General features: G+C 36.1%; 1 protein-coding gene across 23 annotated transcripts in view; it reads right to left on the minus strand.

The window, feature by feature from the left end:
* Window positions 1–27033, minus strand: part of CAMK2D (calcium/calmodulin dependent protein kinase II delta) — a 309843-nt gene that overhangs the window by 8025 nt on the left and 274785 nt on the right. For all 23 annotated transcript variants that reach the window (XM_072810436.1, XM_072810438.1, XM_072810440.1 and 20 more), the window contains one exon: window positions 2867–2942. In XM_072810436.1, coding sequence (XP_072666537.1) covers window positions 2867–2942 — 76 coding nt within the window. The remainder of the gene's footprint in view (window positions 1–2866; window positions 2943–27033) is intronic.

Consider the following 27033-nt stretch of genomic DNA (forward strand, 5'->3'; position numbering starts at 1 on the left):
AAAAATTAAAAAAAAAACAGACCAGTGATTATTCTTTGTGTTAAAAAAAAAAAAGCCTTAAAGGCAGGGGTTGCAGGGGTAGCGGGGAGGCATTTTACATTTTTGCCTTAGACTTGCTAGTGGGCAGGTACTTCCAAGCTCGGAGTCAAATATATATGATCTCTTTGTAAGAGGCAAAATGCGAAAAGAACAGTGTTCCTATGGTAACAGAAATTTATTCTGCTGGGGCTATTACTTCCTCTATAAATATGACTTTCAGTTGTCAACATAGGTGAGTCAAAATTTTTTACTACCTTATATTGGCACTAAAATAATCTGAGAATCACTGTACCATGACGGATCTCTTTACCTAACCATCAAAAGAGTCAATATATCTGAAAACCTGTTAATCTGTTCTTTCTCTCTCTCCTATGTATATATGTATTTATTGCCTGTCCTAGGCTTTGGATTAATAAAGCATTCACAAAGCTGCCATTTGATGTATATATGTCCGCACACATACTCTGAACAGGTGTTCTAAGGACCAGATGACAGAGCTTTACCAGTTTGTTCTACATCCAAAAAGCTCCTAAATGGAAGGACCTGTTTGATTATCCCTGGGCCTGAGAATGCAACATCAGACCAGATTATAGGCCTCCATAGGCAAACTGATATGATTCCAAGGGATTGCATTATGCATTATTTAAAATACCCTACAATAAAGTGTCTGAGAATATAGGAAATATTCCAGTTTTGCTTGATTATCATCACCACCAAAAGGTTTTTTTTTTTTTACTATTCCACAGGAGAATGCTATTACCAAAAAAAAAAAACAAAAACAAAAACAAACAAAAAAACATTTTTAAAGAGTATTCTCATGTTTGGAGAATCCTATAGGTCTAACAAAGTTATCAGCAAAAAGAATAAAAGAGCAGGTTCTATGGCACAGACTTCTCAACAATTTAAAAGGGAACTCTTGTCTCTGACAATAGAGTTCTCTTTTAAACTTCATATTGTACTATTTCATTTTAAATGCACTTTATTAAATCATGTTAAACAGTTTTTTTTTAAGATTTTATTTATTTATATTCATGAGAGACAGAGAGAGGGGAAGAGACATAGGTAGAGGGAGAAGCAGGCTCCTCACTGAGAGCCTGATGCAGGACTTGGTCCCGGACTCCTGGGTCATGCCCTGAGCCAAGGACAGATGCTCAACCACTGAGCCACCCAGGCGTTCCCATGTTAAATAGTTGATACACACAAATACACATGTATGTATGTATGTGTGTGTGTGTGTGTGTGTATATATATATATTAATATATATATATATATGAATGTGTTTGAATGTATATGCATATACACATTTAATTTATAAGAAGCACTCTGGCTATTTGTAACTGAGGATAAAAGGAATATTTTACATAAAATTTGGGGAAAAAAAGCAAGGAAAAAAATCTCACACATAATTTCAAGTTCCAGAGTCAATATCCTTTTATCCCTTTTAAAACCAATTTGGCATATCTCATTCCATTTTTAATGCTTTTTTTATGTAGTTGGAATACTTTTGTACATTATAAGCCTTTCGCCAGATAGCTAGAAACTGTGCATCAACATTCACTGTACTAAATGAACCACATATTACTTACTGGTTAATGTTGGACAGATGCTTCCAATTTTTCACTATTGTGAATGAATACTGCTTCAGTAATATGTTTATAATTTCTGTCCATAAAAATCTATACTATGTTAAATTTTTATAAGTAAAATTAGAAGATCAAAACAATTTTAAAGTTCATAAATGCTTTCTGGTATATAAGAACTAAATGTCCCCTCCAATCCCTGCCACTGCCACTAACCTAATTGTCTGCCTCCCTTTATACCCCATCCAGTGGTGCAGGAAAATCATAATAGTTCTGCAGTATCTGCACCCCTCTGGTTGTCAGTAGTTTTTATCTCTGATCTGATTGGCAGAAAATGCTCTTGCATTCAAATTTGCGTATTTTGACTTTTTTATTATTTTGGCTTTTTTTTAAGTATACATGTTTTACCAATTTGGGTTGCCTAAGCATTTTATCTTCTCATTTGTGATTAATTCCCCCGCTTTAAAACTTTGAATTTGATCTCTGATTAGAAAGATCTATCTCTTTTTTTGCCTTTAACGCTTTCATTTGAGAAGAACTTACTTGTACGGAATAAGGGGAAGGCTTAAACTGATTTTTATCTTCATCTAAATAGCTAACTTGTTGACCCACATACTTTGTGAAGTAAGCATCCATGTCCTATTTATTTGTATGCTTTATTTTTATGATTGGAGGGATTTCCTGTAATTTATATACCCTATGACCCAGTAGTTTATAAACTTTAAGAATTTGAACCTTCCTTCAAATAAATTGTTACCCAAGAAACAAACTCATAAAAGAGATGAAGATAAAGTTGAGGTGTACTGCCTGATGAAGAAGAAGGCTGCCTCATGTTGCCTCCTGATCTCTCTCCCTTTTTCTCTCTCTGTCCCAGCACCTTGACAGAGCTGTGAGGCAAAACATTTCTTAAACCAAAATGCCTTTTTTTGGTGCTTTTCTCTCTTGTATTTTTACTCTCATGAATGCTCTGCCTGGAATGCCTTCCCCATATGGAGGTGCTGATGATTCCAAGTCTGTGCATTGACAGAGAAAGCTCCAATCCTCCTTTCAGAAGTCTTGTCTTTCCTCTCTAAATCCTCAATTTATTTCTCTCCTGGGGACACTTAATTTATACACTGAAATAAAGCTATTATTGACATCAAACCTGGGGTTAAATATACATGAATTCTAGTACACTGAAGAATGCATTCACATAGAAAATATCTTGTCATATGCATGAAAGCAAAATAAATGTGCCTCTACTCACGTGTAAGCTTCAAAGTCTCCATTGTTGATAGCTTCAATCAGTTGTTCAGTGACTTTGATGATTTCTTGCTTTCGTGCTAAAGGCAAACATGGAATGTTTTATATGACCTTTGTCCTTTATTGTCACAAAATTCTGACAATATTGCCATTTTTCTTAAACAGGGTATTACCATTTAAGACACACCCCTCCCCGAACCATGGTCTTATTCTCTCTATAATCTAGCTGCTCATGTTGCAGAGATGAGCGTCATCTATTTTTCAGGGGCCTCTTAGACGCAGATTACCAGGTCCTACTCCAGACCTACAGAATCTGTATTTTAACAGAACCCTTAGTCACCTGGAAATTCAAGCCTATATATTTTTAAAATAAGTTCTCATCACCTTTATCAATTTAATTGAATTTGTAATGTTTTTCTCTTGAACATTAACAAATGTCTATCTTTAGAGTATAGATGGATCTTTTACATTGAGACACTTTAAATAATTATTTTTTATTATTCAGTCCAATCAACTCGACAAAAGGGGATATCAACACTATAATTGCCATCATATTTATACAAGGGGACTGCAGTAAACTCTGTATATTGGAAAACCAACATATGAATCAATATGTGGACGTAGGCAGATAATTAGATGGAAGCCACCCTAGAGAACTGTCAAATCCAACACGAAACATGCTTTCTTTTTGTAGCCCACAAATGGTAAAATTATTAATAGCTGGCTTGGCTCAGATCCTATGCAGTCAATTCCTTTCTGATAACATCTGCAAGTGTTCTTTGCCTTTTTTGAATGCCTACAATGTATCATTCATGCTGTAATTAAGCATATGCTATGTACCATAACGCCTTTAGTTAAATTATTACTGGTTTTAAATTCTTATTAAACTTTGTTCACTGTGTAACTGCCTTTCTTGCTAAATTAAAAGCTCCCTGTGTGTTTTTGGGGGAGAGGGAATGTTATTTTTTATATCATCTAAGTTTTATTCCAATGTATTTAATAAAACAGATGCTCAATAATGAGCAATGGAATTTGATCAATTGCTATTAATGATAATCTTCTGAGTTCAGGATATTTTTCTGTTACCAATGAAATTAATGCATGAAATTTTTAAAAATTAAATTTCCCTGAGTTTTGCCTTAAGAACCTTGTGTTATTTCCTTAAATCATTGGAAATAAACTGGGAGAGTCACAAAAAGTTATATCTGTTTTATCTTAGTGAAACTGCTATTCATCACAGAAAAAGCTGAAGTTTTGTTTTTGTTATTGATTAAAGGCAACTAGTATGCATTTTTAATGAAACAAATCTTCATTAAATGTTTTAACCACAAAATTAAACATTTATGTTATCTGCATTATATTTATTTAATACAAATATCCTGTAAACACAACTTGACTTCATTTCTTCACTAACCTATAAAATATGATTTGTCTATAAAATGGTTGCTAATAATGTTAAGGTTTATAATGTCAAAAACCACTATATAGGTTAGATTTCATATTTAGTTACATAATTAAATTTAAATTCTATTAGAGGGAAAAACATAAGGTTTCTTAGCTACTACACACATTTAAAACATTTTTGCCCTTGTTCATTTGATTTATGAATATAATATATCCAAGCACCAAAACCACACTGATACAAGTAGTAGCAGGGAATAATTCTGTAATAGAGATGCTGCCAATGGCACATTTCAGCTTAATTTAGTTTGGCAATAAGTGATTCATCTGTCTCTGGCCTCAACAGTATGAACATTTGGCAAAAATGCATGACAGCTGACCCGATTCTGGAATATAAAGGACATTGGTAAGAGGGTACTCAGAGAATGAGATTAAGAAAGTGTGACTACCAAAACTTCATCCTCAATATTAAATCTTTGTTTAAAACTAATACATTTCTTAGTTTTCTAAGTTAAAGCCTATAGTTTAGAAAACAGTGTCAATTTTTAAAAACTAGAAGGGGGAAAATGAACATAAGGTCAGCGCCCTTTGTAGAGCTTCATTAGGCTAAGACAGCTTATAGAGCATGAAAAGTTCAAGGTCACTTTCTGAATTTCCCAAAAGTCTCTGCATTCCCTGATAAGCAACATATTGAATTAAAATATCAGGCATATATATGGCCGTTTCTCTCCCTCTAAATCACTGGAAGTATTAGCTCTTTCATAGTTTACATGATACAACTGGCTTAATTTTTGTCCTGCATAATCAAAGCAACACAAATTCCTTTCTCTCTTAGTTCTTAGGTTCAGAAACAATGGTCCTTTAGCTGGCAGCAGAGCAAGTGGGAATTAGTAAGAATGCTTCTGTGCTGCACCATTATAAAAACAATATGACTATTTTGGCTTCAGAGGAGCCTGGAACTCAGAAATCTTGAGAGTGTTTATTTCCCTGGGGTAAAGGAGCTTGAATGAGTCATAGACAGCACATGACAGCTGACTCTTTAAAGAAAAGCAGAAGTCTGGAAATGAATCATTTGTACATAGTAGTCTATTGTAGTTAAGACTATTGCCACAGTGACCTACAGGAAGAATGAGGTTTTCGTGTTATTTAGCTCTACTTTTCAGCAGTGAGGATAAGCGACACTCAGTGTACTAGGTGATTGGATGCCTATGATCTGTAGGAAGAGGCCCCTATCATCTGGCCTTCCCTCTTTCAAAAGATTGAGTACTGAACATTCCAGAAGTCAAAGTGGGGGATAGCTTGTGATGTGTCACTAATTAACACTTAACATGAAGAGTGTACCAATGCAGCATCCTCTGAATACCAAAAATTTTTCCACCCTTAGCTAGCATTTTAATTACAGAGAACTGATTACCCAGTAGTTTTATTTACAGATGGAGATGCTCAAGCCTATACCCACAGGTCCCAAAATAGTTTCTGGGGATTTCCAGGTTCCTAGGGGAAATGTAGGAGAGAAAAGTGAGTGGGAGAGATGCTCCAGATCTTGAGTATAATTGCTTCCCATGCAACTATGCAAAAGAACTAGGAACATTTTCATGTTTAAATTCATATCTTTTTAGCTCTTTCATTGTTCTAAAGAGGGCTGGAAGAGTAAGATAAGAGTGTGAATGGTCCCAGTGTTACAAATCAACCAAACAAGAAACCGAGAATGATTACATAATAAAATGACAGATTTCAACATTTCTCAAACATTAGCAGATCTTATCTGATCAGATCAACAAGGATCAAATCTGATCAAGGCTTTGAGATATGCAAACATTACCTGTTTAATCAGTACATACACAGATTATAGGCCCTGCCCAAAGGTACAGTGTTGCTGATTACTCCTTTCCTTCATGCTGAAATACTCTCACTTCTTTCCTGCATTTCTTACTAATTACGTGGTCACATGATCTCACTCTCATTTGCTATGTTATCTTTCTCTATCTGGACTTGAAAAGTTTCGATTCCTTTTAAAGGTTCAATATGAGGCCCTCTTCTCAACATACATTGTATCCCTATGATCCTGTCCACTCTAGTGTTTTATATTGCCATTCATGTCCCAATGACTCCCACGTTGTGACTTCCTTTTCTTCTAGTCTTTTCCTTCAGATCTGGTATCAATGCCTATTTTGGAATCTTCATTTGGCTATTTCAAATGAATCTTTAACTCAACATACCCTAAATTGAATTTATGAACTTCTACCCCCACAAGTCTATTTGCTTTTCCAGAGATTTCCCTCTTGGTGAATGGCAACATCATCATCCAGTTGCACAAACGAGAAAGAAACCTGAGAATAATCTTTGACTCCCTCACCCCACCCACCCTATATAATCTTTCAAGTTCTGTTGATTTTGTCTTTTAAAATGTCTTACTTATTACTTTTTTCTTTTTTCACCACCACTGTGGTTTAAGCATGCATCATTTCTTGTCCAGGATAAGTATCTGGAGACTATGCAGTCTTCAATAATCTAGACCCTGACCACCTCACCAGACCCATTCAAATATTTTTATTTTATCTTCTCCATTCCACTCATATAGCCTACTTTCAGAAATTCAAAATGGCCATGATTCCTTCTATTATCAGCCCTTCATATATATTATCCTCTCTTCTTGGAAAAGTGTCCCCTATCGTTGCTTCTACTTCTTTTATCAGATCTCAACTATTATTTCTTTGAAAAAGCCTCCCCTGACCCTCATTTTAGGAGAGGTCTCTGTTTTAAATTCATACATGTCCTACAATTGGTGTTTAAAAGCACTTAGTATACATGTGTTTACATATTGTGTGTATTTGATTACATTTTCTTTATGTAATTGTAAACTCCTCAGGGGTGGATACCTTATCATTGCAACCCAACATCTAGCATAGTACATGTTTAATAAATATTTGAATGAACAGTGGTCCAGAACAAACTCAAGTGCTTTCTGACTCCCAATACAGTGGCCTTTCCAAAATATACTACATTTTTTAATGATGGTCAGGTAGCCTTTAAAAAATATACAACTGATAAATGGAAACAATTCAGATATAAAGAAGCATGTCTTACTGCTTACTGATAATGAAAGAAAATACTCAACTTGTCTAAAAACTAAACATCAAATTTCTTTCTCTTGACTTCCTCACTTTTGCTAAAGTGACCACAATTTTACTAGTCTTGTTCTCATATTCTGTCTTCCACAAGTCATATAATTTTTCATTACCAGCTATGATGATATTTCCTGGGGTATATCCTCAGCCTCTTCATCTTGTTGCTTGCCCTTGGCTATCTCATTTATTCCTCTGGCTTTGACCATATAATGAAGACTGCCAAATCTCTATCACTAACCTTAAACCTGTCTAGGATCCAAGTTCATATTTTTAACTGCATCATAATATCTCTGGTTATCCTGACATTTTAGACCTAGTAGGGTACCCAAGATGGACCTCAAGTATTTTCCTTACAAAATTTGCTTTCTCTTGTATCCACTCATCTTGGATAATGATGACATAATCTACTCAGTTACCCAAACCAAAAGCCTTGACACTCACTTTTCTTTCAAGTCTTCACATAGCTGATCACTAGTGCCTCTTCACTTATCTAAATCTTTCTCAGATCCATTCTTCCTCTTTAGGCTAATGGTCACTGCTCTGATTCAGGCTCTTAGGTGTTCCTAACCCCTCCTGCTCTGCGGTCACATCCTACAGATTCCACTCTCTACCCCTCACTGTTGCAAAATCATCTGCAGAACAGAGTTCTGTCTATGCCTCTCTTCTGCCATCTAGAAGCCAAGCCCAAGCTTCTTTGTTCTTGAAAGGTCTTCCTACTTTACTTTTCTAGCTTTGACTCTGATACTTCTTTTCCCCCAGGAGCCCTACAACTCCATCAAGGGCCTCACTCTTCTTCAACTAGTCCTGGCTCTTAGATAATGCTGTGCCTTTCCTGTCACTATTTCTTCTGTCTGGAAACTCTCCCTCTCCTATCTAGAAATCTTCGATATTCTGCTCCAAAGTTATGTCTTCCTTATAGCCTTTTCTAGGCTCCATTTGCAGCTTTTTGGTTGTATTGCTGCCCTCCTAAAGTATTGTCATAGGGTGTTCATATATCTATCCAGGACTTTTTTCTAGCTTCAACACCTAGCACTGACTACTGTCTATAAATGCATGCATATATGAATAAATGCACAGATAAGGTGTATAAAATATTATGTACATTTTGAAACATTAGATAAATGCCAAGTATATAGGTGATGATGATCCTGTCTGATAGCAGTCTGAATGTGACTGTGCTAACTGAAAAGGCACTCGTGGATCCTGCATACCTCAGATTCAGCAGAATGACCACTCTATGTGAGGCCATGGTATTTTAGATGCCAGAGTAATCTGTATAGGTCTAGTGAGATAAACTAGGCATGTCTAGTTGATGTTTAAACTTGTAGTTTCTTTCAAGAGAATTGAGTGCAGAGAAAATCCTACTTATTCAAGCATGAGCTTTTCAGCAATTATAGATTTTGGGTTAACCAATTTGCTGATATGAAACTACTTGATAATAAACCTTACTCAGGAGGCTATCTGGCCTACAATGAAACTCAAACCAGGAAAGGAACTGAATTTATAGATGCAAACTGATTTTTACTAAAATGTTGGCAGAGTATACACATTGAAATCTTTTAGAGAACTATGCCTAAAGATTACTCAATGATCAAAGGTTACACAATTAAAATTAGATTTTTAAGTTATATTAGCTTACTAGCAATTCTGCTCACTTAAAAAAAAAAGAAGATTTGAGAGAAAGACACTAGAAGTAGGGAGGAGCGGCAGAAAGAGAATCTCAAGCAGACATCCTGCTGAGTGTGGAGCACTGTGTGGTGCTCCATCTCATGACCCTGAGGATCATGACCTGACCTGAAACCAAGAGTCAGACTTACTGAGCCACCTGGGCACACTGCTCATCTATTTTTTGCCAATAGGTATAGTTCTATTTAATTTAACTTCTTTCTACATTTCTCAGAGGTATTAGGCACTTGGCTGCCACAGAATTGAAAGACAGAGGGGTTAAATGACTTGCTCAAGTCATCCAGCGGAGTAAGAAGCTGTGCCAGGGCTGGAGCTTTATTTGGCTGAGGTATCTGTTTAATTCACTAATCTATGTTCCTTTCCAGGCCACAGTGCCTAATTCAATATTTTGAAATCATAAACTTAAATGAACCACCTAAGTGCCTTTGAACTTACTCTGGCAAGGTGACTGACTACTTAATTACTAAGCCAAGATTGTGATTAATTATACTAATTTCACAAAACAGGGTGCCCCATGATTTTACTATCTTTTTCCATATGCCATTAACAAAAATAACTGTTAGGAATAGTTATTATCTTGGGAAAATATACAAATTAGGATCATTTTCATGCTTTTGATAGTTTTACAGAAACAGGTGCCTATCATCTCAGCTGTTTGGCATTTCCTATGCAATTAACACCTTGCTTTTTAATGATTTCATTTTTATTTCACCAGTTTGATGTATCAACATTCAGAAGAGTAATTTCCATTATTTTGGCTTTTGGCTTTTAAAATCAAGTCCACAGAAGATTTTAGAGTTGAGTGGTTTAATCTATAATATATTATTCAAATTATGACCTGGAAATTACCAAATTTCTATTCAAGAATTTATATTCAAGAATGCTTTCAAGAATTGTAAAACTCACTTATCCAGAAGTCAATTACCTCCTTAATTACTAGAGGCCCTCAAAACTTAAAAAAAAAATTCACACCATCTTTGTAACTTGCTCTATAAAAATGACTCATGAATTCAAAGCATAAAATGTAAATTGGGGGAAGGAATACTATTAATCTCAGCTCTGTAGTTGCTATGAACTGACAATATATGATTAACAAATATTTAAAAACAGAAAATTCTAGCATTGGGATCATTTAGCATAAGTGAAAAGAGGATTACATTTTTAAAAATTTTGTGAGATATTATTGGGTTATATAATATGGTGAGGTCATTTCTAAAATGACTAGATCTAAAGAGGAAATAAAATATTTACTATTTTTTAAAATTAAAGGATGTGTAAAGTATTTTGAAATATTTTCATTAAAAATGGCTTAAGTAAAAGTTTTAAAGTATAAAAAAACCTACATGTGGTTATATATTTGCTTATATGAAAGAATTCAGTCTAGCCACATTAAAGCAATTGAATAACTGTTCTGCTATCCTCAGCTGACTTAAAGAAGCTAGAAATAGCACAACGTTATGAAGACCACTGAGTATTTTAGTATTAAGATGTGTCTGAATAAGATCGATAGGTGTGGTAGTGCTTCTAGTTAAGAGTTGATGACATGGAAAAACAAGATTTTAAGAAGCTGGTTCAAAGATTTACATAACATCAACTGCTTGAGGATTAAAACTGTAGTCTCCTCAATAATGTGGATTGACCTATGCTAAGTGAAATGAATCACACAGAGAAAGATACACTGTATGCTTTCATTTATATATGGAATCTACCAATCAGACAAACAACAAACTCATAAAAAAAGAGATCAGATTTCTGGTTACCAGAGATAACCAGAGAAAGGGAGTTGAAGAAAAGTGGTCAAAAGGTACAAACTTCCAGTTTTAAGGTAAATAAGTCCTAAGGATGTAATGTATAACATGAGTACTACAGTTAGCACTGTTGGATGATACATGTGAAAGTTGTTAAGGAAGTTGATCCCAAAAGTTCTCATTAGAAGAAAAAAAATTTTTTTGAACATTTCTTTTACTTTCCTTTATTTCCTTTTTAGTATGTATTTTAGAAGACAATGTTATTTTATTTTTAATAACTTATTCTATTCCTATATAAAAAGTATATAGTTTGAATTTAGCAAAAAATAGAATTCAATACATTCTTGGATAAGTTTATTTATAACTACATTTTCCTGAATAATTCAACTGGTAGATTTTTTAGTGCTCCCTTGGATCAAGAATGCAAGAAAAGCTTAAGAGCATGTGCCCTATATTACAAAACCATTTAAAAACTTTGTTTTGCAAAAACCAAAAATAAAAAGCAAAATACAAACAAAACTCTACCAAAATTAACTAAAGTGTGATGTCCTTGGATTTGCTTTTTGAGAAAGAACTAGGCTTTTTGAGCTAAACTCTTAATACTAGTAAGAGTATACAATATTATTCTGCCTCCACACATATTGATCTCCATCTAATCTTTTTTAAAAAATATTTTTATTTATTCATGAGAGACAGAGAGGGAGAGAGAGAGGGAGGGAGGGAGGGAGAGGGAGAGGGAGAGGGAGAGGGAGAGGGAGAGAGAGAGAGAGAGAGAGAGAGAGAAACGCAGAGATACAGGCAGAGGGAGAAGCAGGCTTCCCGCAAGGAGCCTGATATGGGACTCCATCCTGGACCTGGGATCACGCTTTGAGCCAAAGGCAGACGCTCAGCTGCTGAGCCACCCATGTGTCCTGCCATCTAATCTTTTCTCCTTGTCTCCAGGTTCACACAAGCTTAGTCATATTTCAATACTTCTTACACCAGTGTTGTCTCAGAGTAAGTCTGAAGCTAAGCAGCTTGTTATCACCTACCACTGTACATATATTTTAACTCTAAGAATGTCATTTCACTTTTTTTCTAAGTGTTAAGTTCTTCTACTTCTCCCATTTTGTTTTTTTGTTTTTTTAAATGTTTTTAATTAAAAATTTTTTTTTAAATTTATTTATGATAGTCACAGAGAGAGAGAGAGAGGTAGAGACATAGGCAGAGGGAGAAGCAGGCTCCATGCACCGGGAGCCCGACGTGGGATTCGATCCCAGGTCTCCAGGATTGCGCCCTGAGCCAAAGGCAGGCGCCAAACCACTGCGCCACCTAGGGATCCCTACTTCTCCCATTTTGAACCATTCCCTTTGATGAAGTTGCTAAGATAACACAGCAGATATTACCCAAAAATATGCAGCAGCATCCCCTGTCACTGTAATTCTATACTCTCTAGCTAATTCTCATTTTCAACAGCTGCAAAAATAGTAGCTTGTGGTTTCAAAGCTTATCATTATCCAATCCATAACTTCCAGAATCAATAAATGAGAATTGAAAGGGCAGATGAGGTCCAGTGAAGTGGAAAGAGAGAGGCCAATTCACAAAACATAGAATACAGTTGCACTCATATGTTATTCAAGAGTACTAGAGCATCTATAATCAATGGTAAATTGGGGAACTAGTGAAACAAGTTTATAGGACAAGTAACATAAATAAGGATTTTTTTTTTAAATTTGGAAAATTGTGGAATAATGATAGACTCTTGATAAATCAATTGTGTAATACAGTTGTCTATGGCATCATAAGTACAAAGGCCAGAGTTCAATGTAATACATATGTGCCTATATGCCTAACTTTGATGACCACTGTTGCCTTTTGAGATGCCAGACTACTGGTTTGAAAAGGCATAGCTGCAGTTAATCTGTATATAAATTTACAATGGTTTGTCACAACTTGGAAAACCTTTTTAGACTTAGAGGAAAATTACTTACAAATACCTCTCACTTTCAACACACACACATACACACACTCCCTCTCACAAAATGATGTAAATTCCTATAATTCTTCTGTTGTCCCCATGCATCTGACAGATTGCACTGGTAGGATTCCTAGGACCAAGAGTCATTTCTGTGATTAGTTACTACATTTTTCAAAGCTTACTTTGGAAAAGTGAAAATATCCTATCAGACCAGAAGTTCTTAAGTGAGTTCTCATAACAAATGCTTTTTATTCAAGTGATACCTCACATTGGCCTTATATAACTAGTTCAGTGCTGAGATATTTTGTGCTAAATTCAGCTTAGGAAATTAATGTAAAAGCATTTGTTAGACTATCTTGGCTAAATTTTACAAACCCAGTAAAGTTATTCTTGGTTTAATCAATATGACCACAGTAATAATTAAATTTATGAACCATATTGTTTCAGAACATATTACTGTCATTCCCATTTATCCTATGGTATATTATAAATGTAAATTATCATAAATTAACAGTGTATTATAAAATGTAACTTAGAGTGGATACAGTATTTTTGAGTAGGGAATATTCTTTTGCCTTTATCTGTTGAATTCAAATGATGAACATTCATCAAAGACACCATTCAGGTTATTTAATGTGTAATCAACAGTGCACACTTACAAAATTCATGTCTATATTATGTGAACTGAGGTTAAGACAATAGTAAGAATCTTCCATAGAGAATAGTTTTGAGCTAACAAGGAGATACTAACTTGGGAGTTCAGCAGGGTAGACCATCAGAAACATCTTTAAAACTTGTCTCTTGCACTTATATCAGCAGATTACACAACACAAAAAGGATGAGAAGTGAGGTATAATTTAAATAACACTGATAAGGAAATTCTTCAATAACTCACAACTGTTCATGTTAGAAAATTCTAGTATAGACTCTAAGGATATCAACTCTGGTACAGATATTTAGACATTTATCCTAAACAGCTTTTTGTTTATTTCATTCTCCATAACAAGTAAACACATTTCATTTTTATTAGCTCTTTAATATTTAAATTTCACATTACTCTTTTTACTTGTAAAGGTTATGAATGAAGAGCTTCTACTTCTTGAAGAAAAATTTAAAATACACAATCCCATATGCTCACACTTCCTATACTGGTAAAAATACCTCTAAAAAATCATGGTAGTCTTTTTAAAGTATAGCTGCCTTTTCTGTTATTATAGACCATTAACCATATCATTAACAGTACTTCTCTACTGTTCAGGAGTATCTTTACATTTTTGTTCACCTTAACTTTGTATAATGTGATGCAGTACTTGATTAGAAGTCTGAGTAAAGTAGGCTAGGTATGGAATAAAAAATACGATATACTCAGATACCATCACCACGAATTATTTTCCTTTACTGAAAATATCCTCTAGTTTAAATGATAAACAAATGACATTCTGGAGCAGCATTTTTCTTTTCTCGTATTTTAAATTTGAAAACACATAACAGCAGTGGATTTTTTTCTATTACTTAAACTTCCTAAAATCCAAAATACTCTCCTTAGCATTTCTTATCTGTGTTTTGCTAGACACATACATTCTAAATAACCACATGTAATGAGGTTAAAGAAATCCATGATCCTGTAATAGATTATTTAACAAATAGGTCTTTCACACTTGATCTGTTAATTTCTACCAAGATGGTTAGTGGCCCTTTGAAGAACACTGAACTGAATAATTATCCCTCTAAGAGGGATATTTTATATTATAGTTCTTGCAACATTTTGCTTGAGAAGTGCATATATATACTTCTTTTTAAGTATGTGTTTTACTTTTGTGGAAATCAGTCTACATACTTTTACTTCTCTCAACCAGAATAATCAAGACAGCCAAAAGTGAGCTAATTTTTCAAAACACTTGAGAATATTAAAGGACAAAAGATCAGTTTAGACTCAGGAAGACTGAATCATTACTTAAAATATTTATGTTTAATTAGAAACAAAGTATGTCTGAACTCAAAATGTTAATGTAAAAACCTCATGAATAATTTATTAATTTACTGAGTGACTACCATATGATACCAGGGAGGAAAAAAAGCAATGAATTAAAACAATCTAACTTTAAAATTCATCACAAATTAAAAGAATATTGTTAGTTTAATAAAAGCTTATTTAAAAAAATAAGGCAAAAGTGAAATTTTCTGTACTTATAGCTATTATGTGTATGTCTGTAAAAAGGCTACATTCTATATGTGGATCTTAACATTTACAGATGTTTACCCACTTATCTGAAACAAATGGCTTAAAAAGTAGAAACATTGATGCTAAAATTATAAAAAACCTCCACAGTTCTTTTTAAATTTACAGTCTCTTTTAATTGTGAATCTCTGTGTTAATGTCATCTGAGGAAAGAATGGCCAGAAATAATATAATTTGACTAAGCAACTATCATGGGCCAGGCATTTTAACAAACATTATTTCTAGTCAACGTGATCATAGTTGTTTATTATTATTATTATTATGTTAAACCATATGACACTGTCACTTTTGAAGGTAAAAAAAATGGTTAAGAAGTGAGATACTGTACGTATGACTCAGAGAGGTTTACATGAGCAGCTGGATTACATTGCCCATCAAGGGCTGGGTTGGGATTCAAACCTAGTAAGTTTGACAGCAAAGCACATGCTCCATCCAGACAGGGAAGAGGATCCTATGGGAGTTACTTTTTAAATTTGCAATTTTATATCTTTAGCTCCTAAATTATGGGGGATGGGCAGAGGACATGTGTATAAAAACCTATAGAAATAAAAAGTTGTGATGAGGTCATAACTGTTAGAGAATTTTCATCATTTTATTGGCTGGCCAATAAATTTTATGGCATGGTTGGTATCCACCTGTTTCCTTCCTCCATCAATTAAGTACTTATTATTCCTATCATTCCCAAACACTGGTCTAGATAATGCAGATACATCAGTGGACAAAATAAAGATCCCTGCCCTGAAGAAACTTACATTCTAGTAGAGGAAGAGAGAGACATTAAAGTAAAATAAATATCTCATATAATATAAAGTACTAGGTGAAAAGTAAAGCAGAGAAGGAAAATGGAATTGCTGGATTTGAAGGCACAATTTAAAGTAGGGTCATCAAGGTCTGAGAGGGTAATATTTAATCAGCTACCAAAAAAAAGAGAAGAGGCAGCAAGCAACGTGGAATGTGTATCAGGACATAATAGGTGGGGAACAGCAAGTGCAAAGGCCCTAAGCCAGGAACCTGCTTGATACAGTTTCAGGAATAGTGCTCTTAAGGTATATAATATGAGATGAGGCCAGATGGTAAAGGGAGGCATAGCTAGTGGAAGTTCTCATCATGGAGGGGCTTTTAATCCTGAAATGGCTTTGGTACATATATTGCACATGTGAAACTAATATAACACTGTATGTTTAATTAATATATTGGGATAAAAATAAAAAATAATAAAATGGCTTTGGCAGTCACTGAAAAATACATAGTGGAAACATTATACAATCTCACTCTGACTACCATGTTGTGAATAGACTATAATCAGGTGATACTTAAAGCAAGGAGACTAAGAAAGTCATGTCAATGATATGGGCAAAAGATGATAGTATCTCGGACAATGGTGGTGGAAGTGGAGGTTAGTGAGCAGTTGTCAAGTGGGGAGAAAAATGTGTGTATTCTGAAAGGAGAGCCAGCAGGATTTGCTGATAGAGTGGTAGACTGGATGTAGAGTATAAACAAAACCGAGGAGACAAAGAAAACTCTTAAGATGATGAGCCGGGAGTATTAAAGGATCTAGAATATACCACAAGCATGTCAAATTCAGTTTTCATAGATGCATTTGAACAGAGATACATGAAAAAGGTTGAAGACATGTTATATAGGAATAAACAATTAGATCAAAACATTGCAGACTTGTACTGATAATATGTAGATGAGGAGAAATAAAAAAGAAATCTTTCCTGAAGGTGTCAGTAAGCCCTGACATTTTTAAAGTATAATTTTATTTATAACATATAACATGAAATAGTTCTACAAAGAGTTTTTATGTTCATTTTTAAAGAAAACACAATTGAATAGTTTGGGAATGTTCAAACCTAGGTATAGGTTTTAAATTTTCTGTTCTAATCTCAAGAGATCAAACCATCCAAAGGTATTTACATATTGCAAATTGTTTCATTTGGGTACTGAAGTACCTTTATACATATAATTAGTAGGATAATATGGCTCTAGCAGTGACATTTATGTTACTACGGTAAAACAAGTCACAACAATCCCAATAACTAAATCAGACCTTTGTACTAACCATGATGCTTATTTTCATATAATGGATTGGCAAATTCTGCTAAACAACATTGGCCAAGAGTACAATGTTACATTACATATCAAATGAATGAATGAATGAATGAAAGAAAGAAAGAAAGAAAGAAAGAAAGAAAGAAAGAAAGAAAAGAAGACAAATTCACTAAGTTTTAAGTACAAACATTTTATTCAGGTATCCTAGAAGAAATTTTCTTTAACATAGAACAAATTGTAATGTAAAAATAGCCATTCACTGGGGAAATGTACCAGCAGGTATAATTTCATTAGAGAGAATACTATAAGACTGATAACTCCTTGAGGAAAAAGGTAATAAGCCTTATTAGCCTCAGCCTAGTCTACCATTCCCAAGGCACAATGGGTGTTCAATAATTTTTTCTAAAAAACAAAATTGGATCAAGTATTTCAAATAGAGATTTCAAATAGAGATCTCTTTGTTAGACATTACATATGTTAGGGGTGCCTGGGACGTTCAGTTGGTTAAGCCCCTGACTCCTTGGTTTTGGCCTAGCTCATATCTCCTGAGTCAAAAGAAGATTGAACTCTGTCTGGGGCTCCACAGAGAGCCAGGAATCTGCTTGGAGATTCTCTCCCTCTGCTTCTCCTCCAACTCACAGGTACATGTGCATGCCCACATGTAGGTACACTCTCTTTCAAATAAACAAATCTTTAATAAAAAAGGAATTATATGTGTTACATGCATCTGAAATTTTCTGTATTGCTCATATATGACTCTGTCCTTATGTTTATTTTTTTTCATAAACATATTATTCCTTGTTTTAGAATTATCTGAGTATCATCCAGAAGTAAGAAGATATATTATCATGCAGAATCTCTCCTTTTCTAGACTTGTTCATGAGGGCAAGAAATGTGGCAAGTGCCTACTTAACTTACATTGGAGGTGTTTTCAGAATATTCATTGACTATTTCGATTGAATAATGAAACACCAGTATTCTAGATGCAAAAAGAAATCCTTTATTTTGACATAATCTCTTTCATTAAGCTCCTTCATTCAATAATGCCTTCTCTGTTTTATCTCGTAATATCTTAGTTCTCCACCTAACATGGTCTAAAACTGAATGACCTATAACCAGATAAAATAGTAAAAATGCCCAGGACTGAGATTTATTTGACAACTTTACACCTTCTGAGCAAATCGAAGGGATCTGAGAAGTCCATCAAAAAAACCAAAAACCAAAAACAAAACAAAACGCCATTTCACTGAATCACTAATGTATAAAAAGAATCACTAAATAATACAGACATATAATTTCACATAATTTCTAGACATAGTTATTGGTATAAAATAATATAAGCTCAGCAAAGGAGGCAGTATTTTATTCTAATAAATAATTTCAAAATTACATAATTCATAGCTAATAAAAAATAATTATAATTTAATTTCTGCATAGAAATGTCTGAGGTAAAATAAATTTAGATATTTAAAGTAATTTTACCGAGAGGGAGGAGCAAGATGGCGGAGGAGTAGGGTCCCCAAATCACCAGTCTCCACCAAACTACCTAGAAAACCTTCAAATTATCCTGAAAATCTATGAATTCGGCCTGAGATTTAAAGAGAGACCAGCTGGAATGCAACAGTGAGAAGAGTTCGCGCATCTATCAAGGTAGGAAGACGGGGAAAAAGAAATAAAGACACAAAAGGCCTCCAAGGGGGAGGGGCCCGCGAGGAGCCGGGCTGAGGCCGGGGCGAGTGTCCCCAGGACAGGAGAGCCCCGTCCCGGAGGAGCAGGAGCTGCACCGACCTTCCCGGGCGGAAAGGGGCTCGCAGGGAGGTGGAGCAGGACCCAGGAGGGCGGGGATGCCCTCGGGCTCCCCGGGACAGTAACAGAGCAACTGCGCGCCCAGGAGAGTGCGCCGAGCTCCCTAAGGGCTGCAGCGCGCACGGCGGGACCCGGCGGGACCCGGAGCAGCTGAAGGGGCTCGGGCGGCGGCTCCGCGGAGGGGGCTGCGCGGCCCGGGAGCGCGAATCCAACAGCGCAGGCTCCGGAGCCCAGGGCGCCGGGACACAGCCCGGGATCCCGCCTCCCCCGGGACAGGCAGAGGCCGGGAGGGCCCAGGACAGCGAGGACGCTCCTGCCCCGAGCTGAGCAGATCAGCGGCCCCGCCCCGGAGCCTCCAGGCCCTGCAGACGGAGTTCCTGCCGGAGCTGAATCCAGGTTTCCAGAGCTGCCCCGCCACTGGGGCTGTTCCTCCTGCGGCCTCACGGGGTAAACAACCCCCACCGAGCCCTGCACCAGGCAGGGGCACAGCGGCTCCCCCAACTGCTAACACCTGAAAATCAGCACAACAGGCCCCTCCCCCAGAAGATCAGCTAGACGGACAACTTCCAGGAGAAGCCAAGGGACTTAAAGTACACAGAATCAGAAGATACTCCCCTGTGGTTCTTTTTTTTTTTTTTTTTTTTGTTTTGTTTTTGTTTTTGTTTTTGTTTTGTTTTGCTTTTTGATTTGTTTCCTTCCCCCACCCCCTTTTTTTCTCCTTTCTTTTTCTTTCTCTTTTTCTTCTTTTTTTTTTTCTCGTTTTTTTTTCTTTTCTTCCCTTTTTTTTTCTCTTTCTCTTTTCTTTCCTTCTTTCTCTCCTCTCTTTTTCTCTTTTTCCCAATACAATTTGCTTTTGGCCACTCTGCACTGAGCAAAATGACTAGAAGGAAAACCTCACCTCAAAAGAAAGAATCAGAAACAGTCCTCTCTCCCACAGAGTTACAAAATCTGGATTACAATTCAATGTCAGAAAGCCAATTCAGAAGCACTATTATACAGCTACTGGTGGCTCTAGAAAAAAGTATAAAGGACTCAAGAGACTTCATGACTGCAGAATTTAGAGCTAATCAGGCAGAAATTAAAAATCAATTGAATGAGATGCAATCCAAACTAGAAGTCCTAACGACGAGGGTTAACGAGGTGGAAGAACGAGTGAGTGACATAGAAGACAAGTTGATAGCAAAGAGGGAAACTGAGGAAAAAAGAGACAAACAATTAAAAGACCATGAAGATAGATTAAGGGAAATAAACGACAGCCTGAGGAAGAAAAACCTACGTTTAATTGGGGTTCCCGAGGGCGCCGAAAGGGACAGAGGGCCAGAATATGTATTTGAACAAATTCTAGCTGAAAACTTTCCTAATCTGGGAAGGGAAACAGGCATTCAGATCCAGGAAATAGAGAGATCCCCCCCTAAAATCAATAAAAACCGTTCAACACCTCGACATTTAATTGTGAAGCTTGCAAATTCCAAAGATAAGGAGAAGATCCTTAAAGCAGCAAGAGACAAGAAATCCCTGACTTTTATGGGGAGGAGTATTAGGGTAACAGCAGACCTCTCCACAGAGACCTGGCAGGCCAGAAAGGGCTGGCAGGATATATTCAGGGTCCTAAAGGAGAAGAACATGCAACCAAGAATACTTTATCCAGCAAGGCTCTCATTCAAAATGGAAGGAGAGATAAAGAGCTTCCAAGACAGGCAGCAACTAAAAGAATATGTGACCTCCAAACCAGCTCTGCAAGAAATTTTAAGGGGGACTCTTAAAATTCCCCTTTAAGAAGAAGTTCAGTGGAACAGTCCACAAAAACAAAGACTGAATAGATATCATGATGACACTAAACTCATATCTCTCAATAGTAACTCTGAATGTGAACGGGCTTAATGACCCCATCAAAAGGCGCAGGGTTTCAGACTGGATAAAAAAGCAGGACCCATCTATTTGCTGTCTACAAGAGACTCATTTTAGACAGAAGGACACCTACAGCCTGAAAATAAAAGGTTGGAGAACCATTTACCATTCGAATGGTCCTCAAAAGAAAGCAGGGGTAGCCATCCTTATATCAGATAAACTAAAATTTACCCCAAAGACTGTAGAGAGAGATGAAGAGGGACACTATATCATACTTAAAGGATCTATTCAACAAGAGGACTTAACAATCCTCAATATATATGCTCCGAATGTGGGAGCTGCCAAATATATAAATCAATTATTAACCAAAGTGAAGAAATACTTAGATAATAATACACTTATACTTGGTGACTTCAATCTAGCTCTTTCTATACTCGATAGGTCTTCTAAGCAAAACATCTCCAAAGAAACGAGAGCTTTAAATGATACACTGGACCAGATGGATTTCACAGATATCTACAGAACTTTACATCCAAACTCAACCGAATACACATTCTTCTCAAGCGCACATGGAACTTTCTCCAGAATAGACCACATATTGGGTCACAAATCGGGTCTGAACCGATACCAAAAGATTGGGATTGTCCCCTGCATATTCTCGGACCATAATGCCTTGAAATTAGAACTAAATCACAACAAGAAGTTTGGAAGGACCTCAAACACATGGAGGTTAAGGACCATCCTGCTAAAAGATAAAAGGGTCAACCAGGAAATTAAGGAAGAATTAAAAAGATTCATGGAAACTAATGAGAATGAAGATACAACCGTTCAAAATCTTTGGGATGCAGCAAAAGCAGTCCTAAGGGGGAAATACATCGCAATACAAGCATCCATTCAAAAACTGGAAAGAACTCAAATACAAAAGCTAACCTTACACATAAAGGAGCTAGAGAAAAAACAGCAAATAGATCCTACACCCAAGAGAAGAAGGGAGTTAATAAAGATTCGAGCAGAACTCAACGAAATCGAGACCAGAAGAACTGTGGAACAGATCAACAGAACCAGGAGTTGGTTCTTTGAAAGAATTAATAAGATAGATAAACCATTAGCCAGCCTTATTAAAAAGAAGAGAGAGAAGACTCAAATTAATAAAATCATGAATGAGAAAGGAGAGATCACTACCAACACCAAGGAAATACAAACGATTTTAAAAACATATTATGAACAGCTATACGCCAATAAATTAGGCAATCTAGAAGAAATGGACGCATTCCTGGAAAGCCACAAACTACCAAAACTGGAACAGGAAGAAATAGAAAACCTGAACAGGCCAATAACCAGGGAGGAAATTGAAGCAGTCATCAAAAACCTCCCAAGACACAAGAGTCCAGGGCCAGATGGCTTCCCAGGAGAATTTTATCAAACGTTTAAAGAAGAAATCATACCTATTCTCCTAAAGCTGTTTGGAAAGATAGAAAGAGATGGAGTACTTCCAAATTCATTCTATGAAGCCAGCATCACCTTAATTCCAAAGCCAGACAAAGACCCCGCCAAAAAGGAGAATTACAGACCAATATCCCTGATGAACATGGATGCAAAAATTCTCAACAAGATACTGGCCAATAGGATCCAACAGTACATTAAGAAAATTATTCACCATGACCAAGTAGGATTTATCCCTGGGACACAAGGCTGGTTCAACACCCGTAAAACAATCAATGTGATTCATCATATCAGCAAGAGAAAAACCAAGAACCATATGATCCTCTCATTGGATGCAGAGAAAGCATTTGACAAAATACAGCATCCATTCCTGATTAAAACTCTTCAGAGTGTAGGGATAGAGGGAACATTCCTCGACATCTTAAAAGCCATCTATGAAAAGCCCACAGCAAATATCATTCTCAATGGGGAAGCACTGGGAGCCTTTCCCCTAAGATCAGGAACAAGACAGGGATGTCCACTCTCACCACTGCTATTCAACATAGTACTGGAAGTCCTAGCCTCAGCAATCAGACAACAAAAAGACATTAAAGGCATTCAAATTGGCAAAGAAGAAGTCAAACTCTCTCTCTTCGCCGATGACATGATACTCTACATAGAAAACCCAAAAGTCTCCACCCCAAGATTGCTAGAACTCATACAGCAATTCGGTAGCGTGGCAGGATACAAAATCAATGCCCAGAAGTCAGTGGCATTTCTATACACTAACAATGAGACTGAAGAAAGAGAAATTAAGGAGTCAATCCCATTTACAATTGCACCCAAAAGCATAAGATACCTAGGAATAAACCTCACCAAAGATGTAAAGGATCTATACCCTCAAAACTATAGAACACTTCTGAAAGAAATTGAGGAAGACACAAAGAGATGGAAAAATATTCCATGCTCATGGATTGGCAGAATTAATATTGTGAAAATGTCAATGTTACCCAGGGCAATATACACGTTTAATGCAATCCCTATCAAAATACCATGGACTTTCTTCAGAGAGTTAGAACAAATTATTTTAAGATTTGTGTGGAATCAGAAAAGACCCCGAATAGCCAGGGGAATTTTAAAAAAGAAAACCATATCTGGGGGCATCACAATGCCAGATTTCAGGTTGTACTACAAAGCTGTGGTCATCAAGACAGTGTGGTACTGGCACAAAAACAGACACATAGATCAGTGGAACAGAATAGAGAATCCAGAAGTGGACCCTGAACTTTATGGGCAACTAATATTCGATAAAGGAGGAAAGACTATCCATTGGAAGAAAGACAGTCTCTTCAATAAATGGTGCTGGGAAAATTGGACATCCACATGCAGAAGAATGAAACTAGACCACTCTCTTTCACCATACACAAAGATAAACTCAAAATGGATGAAAGATCTAAAGGTGAGACAAGATTCCATCAAAATCCTAGAGAAGAACACAGGCAACACCCTTTTTGAACTCGGCCATAGTAACTTCTTGCAAGATACATCCACAAAGGCAAAAGAAACAAAAGCAAAAATGAACTATTGGGACTCCATCAAGATAAGAAGCTTTTGCACAGCAAAGGATACAGTCAACAAAACTCAAAGACAACCTACAGAATGGGAGAAGATATTTGCAAATGACATATCAGATAAAGGGCTAGTTTCCAAGATCTATAAAGAACTTATTAAACTCAACACCAAAGAAACAAACAATCCAATCATGAAATGGGCAAAAGACATGAACAGAAATCTCACAGAGGAAGACATAGACATGGCCAACATGCATATGAGAAAATGCTCTGCATCACTTGCCATCAGGGAAATACAAATGAAAACTACAATGAGATACCACCTCACACCAGTGAGAATGGGGAAAATTAACAAGGCAGGAAACAACAAATGTTGGAGAGGATGCGGAGAAAAGGGAACCCTCTTACACTGTTGGTGGGAATGTGAACTGGTGCAGCCACTCTGGAAAACTGTGTGGAGGTTCCTCAAACAGTTAAAAATATACCTGCCCTACGACCCAGCAATTGCACTGTTGGGGATTTACCCCAAAGATACAAATGCAATGAAACGCCGGGACACATGCACCCCGATGTTTCTAGCAGCAATGGCCACGATAGCCAAACTGTGGAAGGAGCCTCGGTGTCCATCGAAAGATGAATGGATAAAGAAGATGTGGTTTATGTATACAATGGAATATTACTCAGCTATTAGAAATGACAAATACCCACCATTTGCTTCAACGTGGATGGAACTGGAGGGTATTATGCTGAGTGAAGTAAGTCAGTCAGAGAAGGACAAACATTATATGTTCTCATTCATTTGGGGAATATAAATAATAGTGAAAGGGAAAATAAGGGAAGGGAGAAGAAATGTGTGGGAAATATCAGAAAGGGAGACAGAACATAAAGACTGCTAACTCTGGGAAACGAACTAGGGGTGGTAGAAGGGGAGGAGGGCGGGGGGTGGGAGTGAATGGGTGACGGGCACTGGGTGTTATTCTGTATGTTAGTAAATTGAACACCAATAAAAAAATAAATTAAAAAAAAAAAAAAATAAAGTAATTTTACCTAGTAGATACTTTAAAAACATGAAATACAGCCCCAGAATAATTCTGAATAGGATGTGTTTAAAGTACTAATTTTACAGTCCACTAAGTGCCATGATAATATTTTGAATATACAGATTGGTGGACACTATTTTTTTCATTGCAATAATATTCCATAAAACTGCAGCAATTTATTCCTGTATTCAACTTTGAATTAAATATCTTTTTAGAATTGTTTTGGATAATTTATACTATTATCATCTATATTTATTATATATTAATTTATAATGTAAAATTGCGCACACTTTAAAAATGTGAGACTTCATACAATCTTAGTGCATTTAAGTAGGGTAGATCAAAACCTTATAATTCTGTATTATTCTTTCTTTTTTTTTTTTAATTTATTTATTCATGATAGTCACACGGAGAGAGAGAGAGAGGCAGAGACACAGGCAGAGGGAGAAGCAGGCTCCAAGCACCGGGAGCCCGACGTGGGATTCGATCCCGAGTCTCCAGGATCACGCCCTGGGCCAAAGGGAGGCGCCAAACCGCTGCGCCACCCAGGGATCCCTAATTCTGTATTATTGATTTCAGTATCTAAATTCTATAACCTGAAGGCTGAGCCACAGAGAAGTTATACAATTTGCTTTAAGCAAGTTAGATAAAAGAACTACAAACAAGAGTGTAAACTCTGGATCCAAATCAGATACTTGTTAATATTTTTATATCATTAAAAATGTAACAAAGTTACAATCTACAAAGGTAAAAGAAATAGAGAAAGTAAAGGAGATAGAGAAAGGTAAAGGAGATAAAATAAAATACTTTAAAACTTGGACATAACTTTAAATTTAGTTGCTTATTAAATTGGACCATAATGGGAAATATAAATAGATAGAAAAAAAACCAAGAAAGTTTTACACTCAATATATATGCAACTAGGGACGCCTCGGTGGCTCAGCGGTTGAGCATCTGCCTTCAGCTCAGGGCGTGACCTTGGAGTCCAAGGATTGAGTCCCACATTGGGCTCCCTGCATGGAGCCTGCTTCTCCCTCTGTCTGTGTCTCTGCCACTCTCTCTCTCTGTCTCTCATGAATAAATAAATAAAATCTTTAAAATATGTATATATATATATATATGCAACTATATTATGATGTCAATTAGATCTTGCTGACTATAAAATTTTTGATTATATAAATTGTGAGTCTCATTATTTTTAAGTTCCATGTAAGTAAAAATAATATGTTAGATTTTTAAGCACTGAATTATTAAAATGAATTCAAAGTTGTAAAACTGGTAGTTTAATCATAATTTGGAAATCAAAGAAGAAATCAAAAAGTACATGGAAAGAAATGAAAATGAGAACAAAATGGTCTAAAACCTTTGGGATGCAGCAAAAGTGGCTCAAAGACAGAAATTTATAGCAATACAGGACTACTTCAATAAGCAAGAAAACTCACATAAACAATCTAACATTATACCTAAAGAAGCTAGAAAAAGAACAAAGCCTGAAACCAGAAGAAGAAAGGAAATAATAAAGATTAGAGCAGAAATAAAAGATCAACAAAAAAACAGTGAGAAAGATTAATGAAAGCAAGACCTGGTTCTTTGAGAAGATGAACAAATAGCCAGACTCATCAAAGAAAAATAAAGAAGGGGCGGGGGTGGGGTGGGGGTAGGTAGGGAGTGAGGAGAAGAGAGAGAGAGCTCAAAATAAGCAAAATTACCAATGAAAGAGGAGAGATAACCACCAACACCACAGTAGTACAATTGTATGAAATTATGATGAAAACCTACATGCCAACAAATTAGAAAACCAAGAAGAAATGGATAAATGCTTAGAAACATTTAACCCCCCAAAACTAAAGCAGGAAGAAATATAAACTTTGAAAAGACCGATTACCAGCAAGGAGTTGAATCAGCAAAGAACTCCCAATGAACAAAGTCCAGGACCAGATGGCTTTACAGGTATATTCCACCAGACACTTAAAGAAGAGTTAATACATATTCTACTCAAGAAACTCCAGAAAACAGAAGGAAAACTTCCAAATTCATTCTGAGGTCAGTATCACCCAGATACCAAAACTAGATAAAGAGAGCACACACACACACAAAAGAACTATAAGCCAATTATCTGTGATGAACATAGATGCAAAAATCATCAACAAAATATTAGCAAACTGAATCCAACACTACATTAACATTAAAACATATTATTCACCATGATCAAGTGAGATTTATTCTTGGGATGCAAGGATGGTTCAGTATTTGCAAATCAATCAATGTGA

Source organism: Canis lupus, chromosome 33 (genome assembly GCF_048164855.1).
Source record: "Canis lupus baileyi chromosome 33, mCanLup2.hap1, whole genome shotgun sequence".
NCBI lineage: Eukaryota > Metazoa > Chordata > Mammalia > Carnivora > Canidae > Canis > Canis lupus.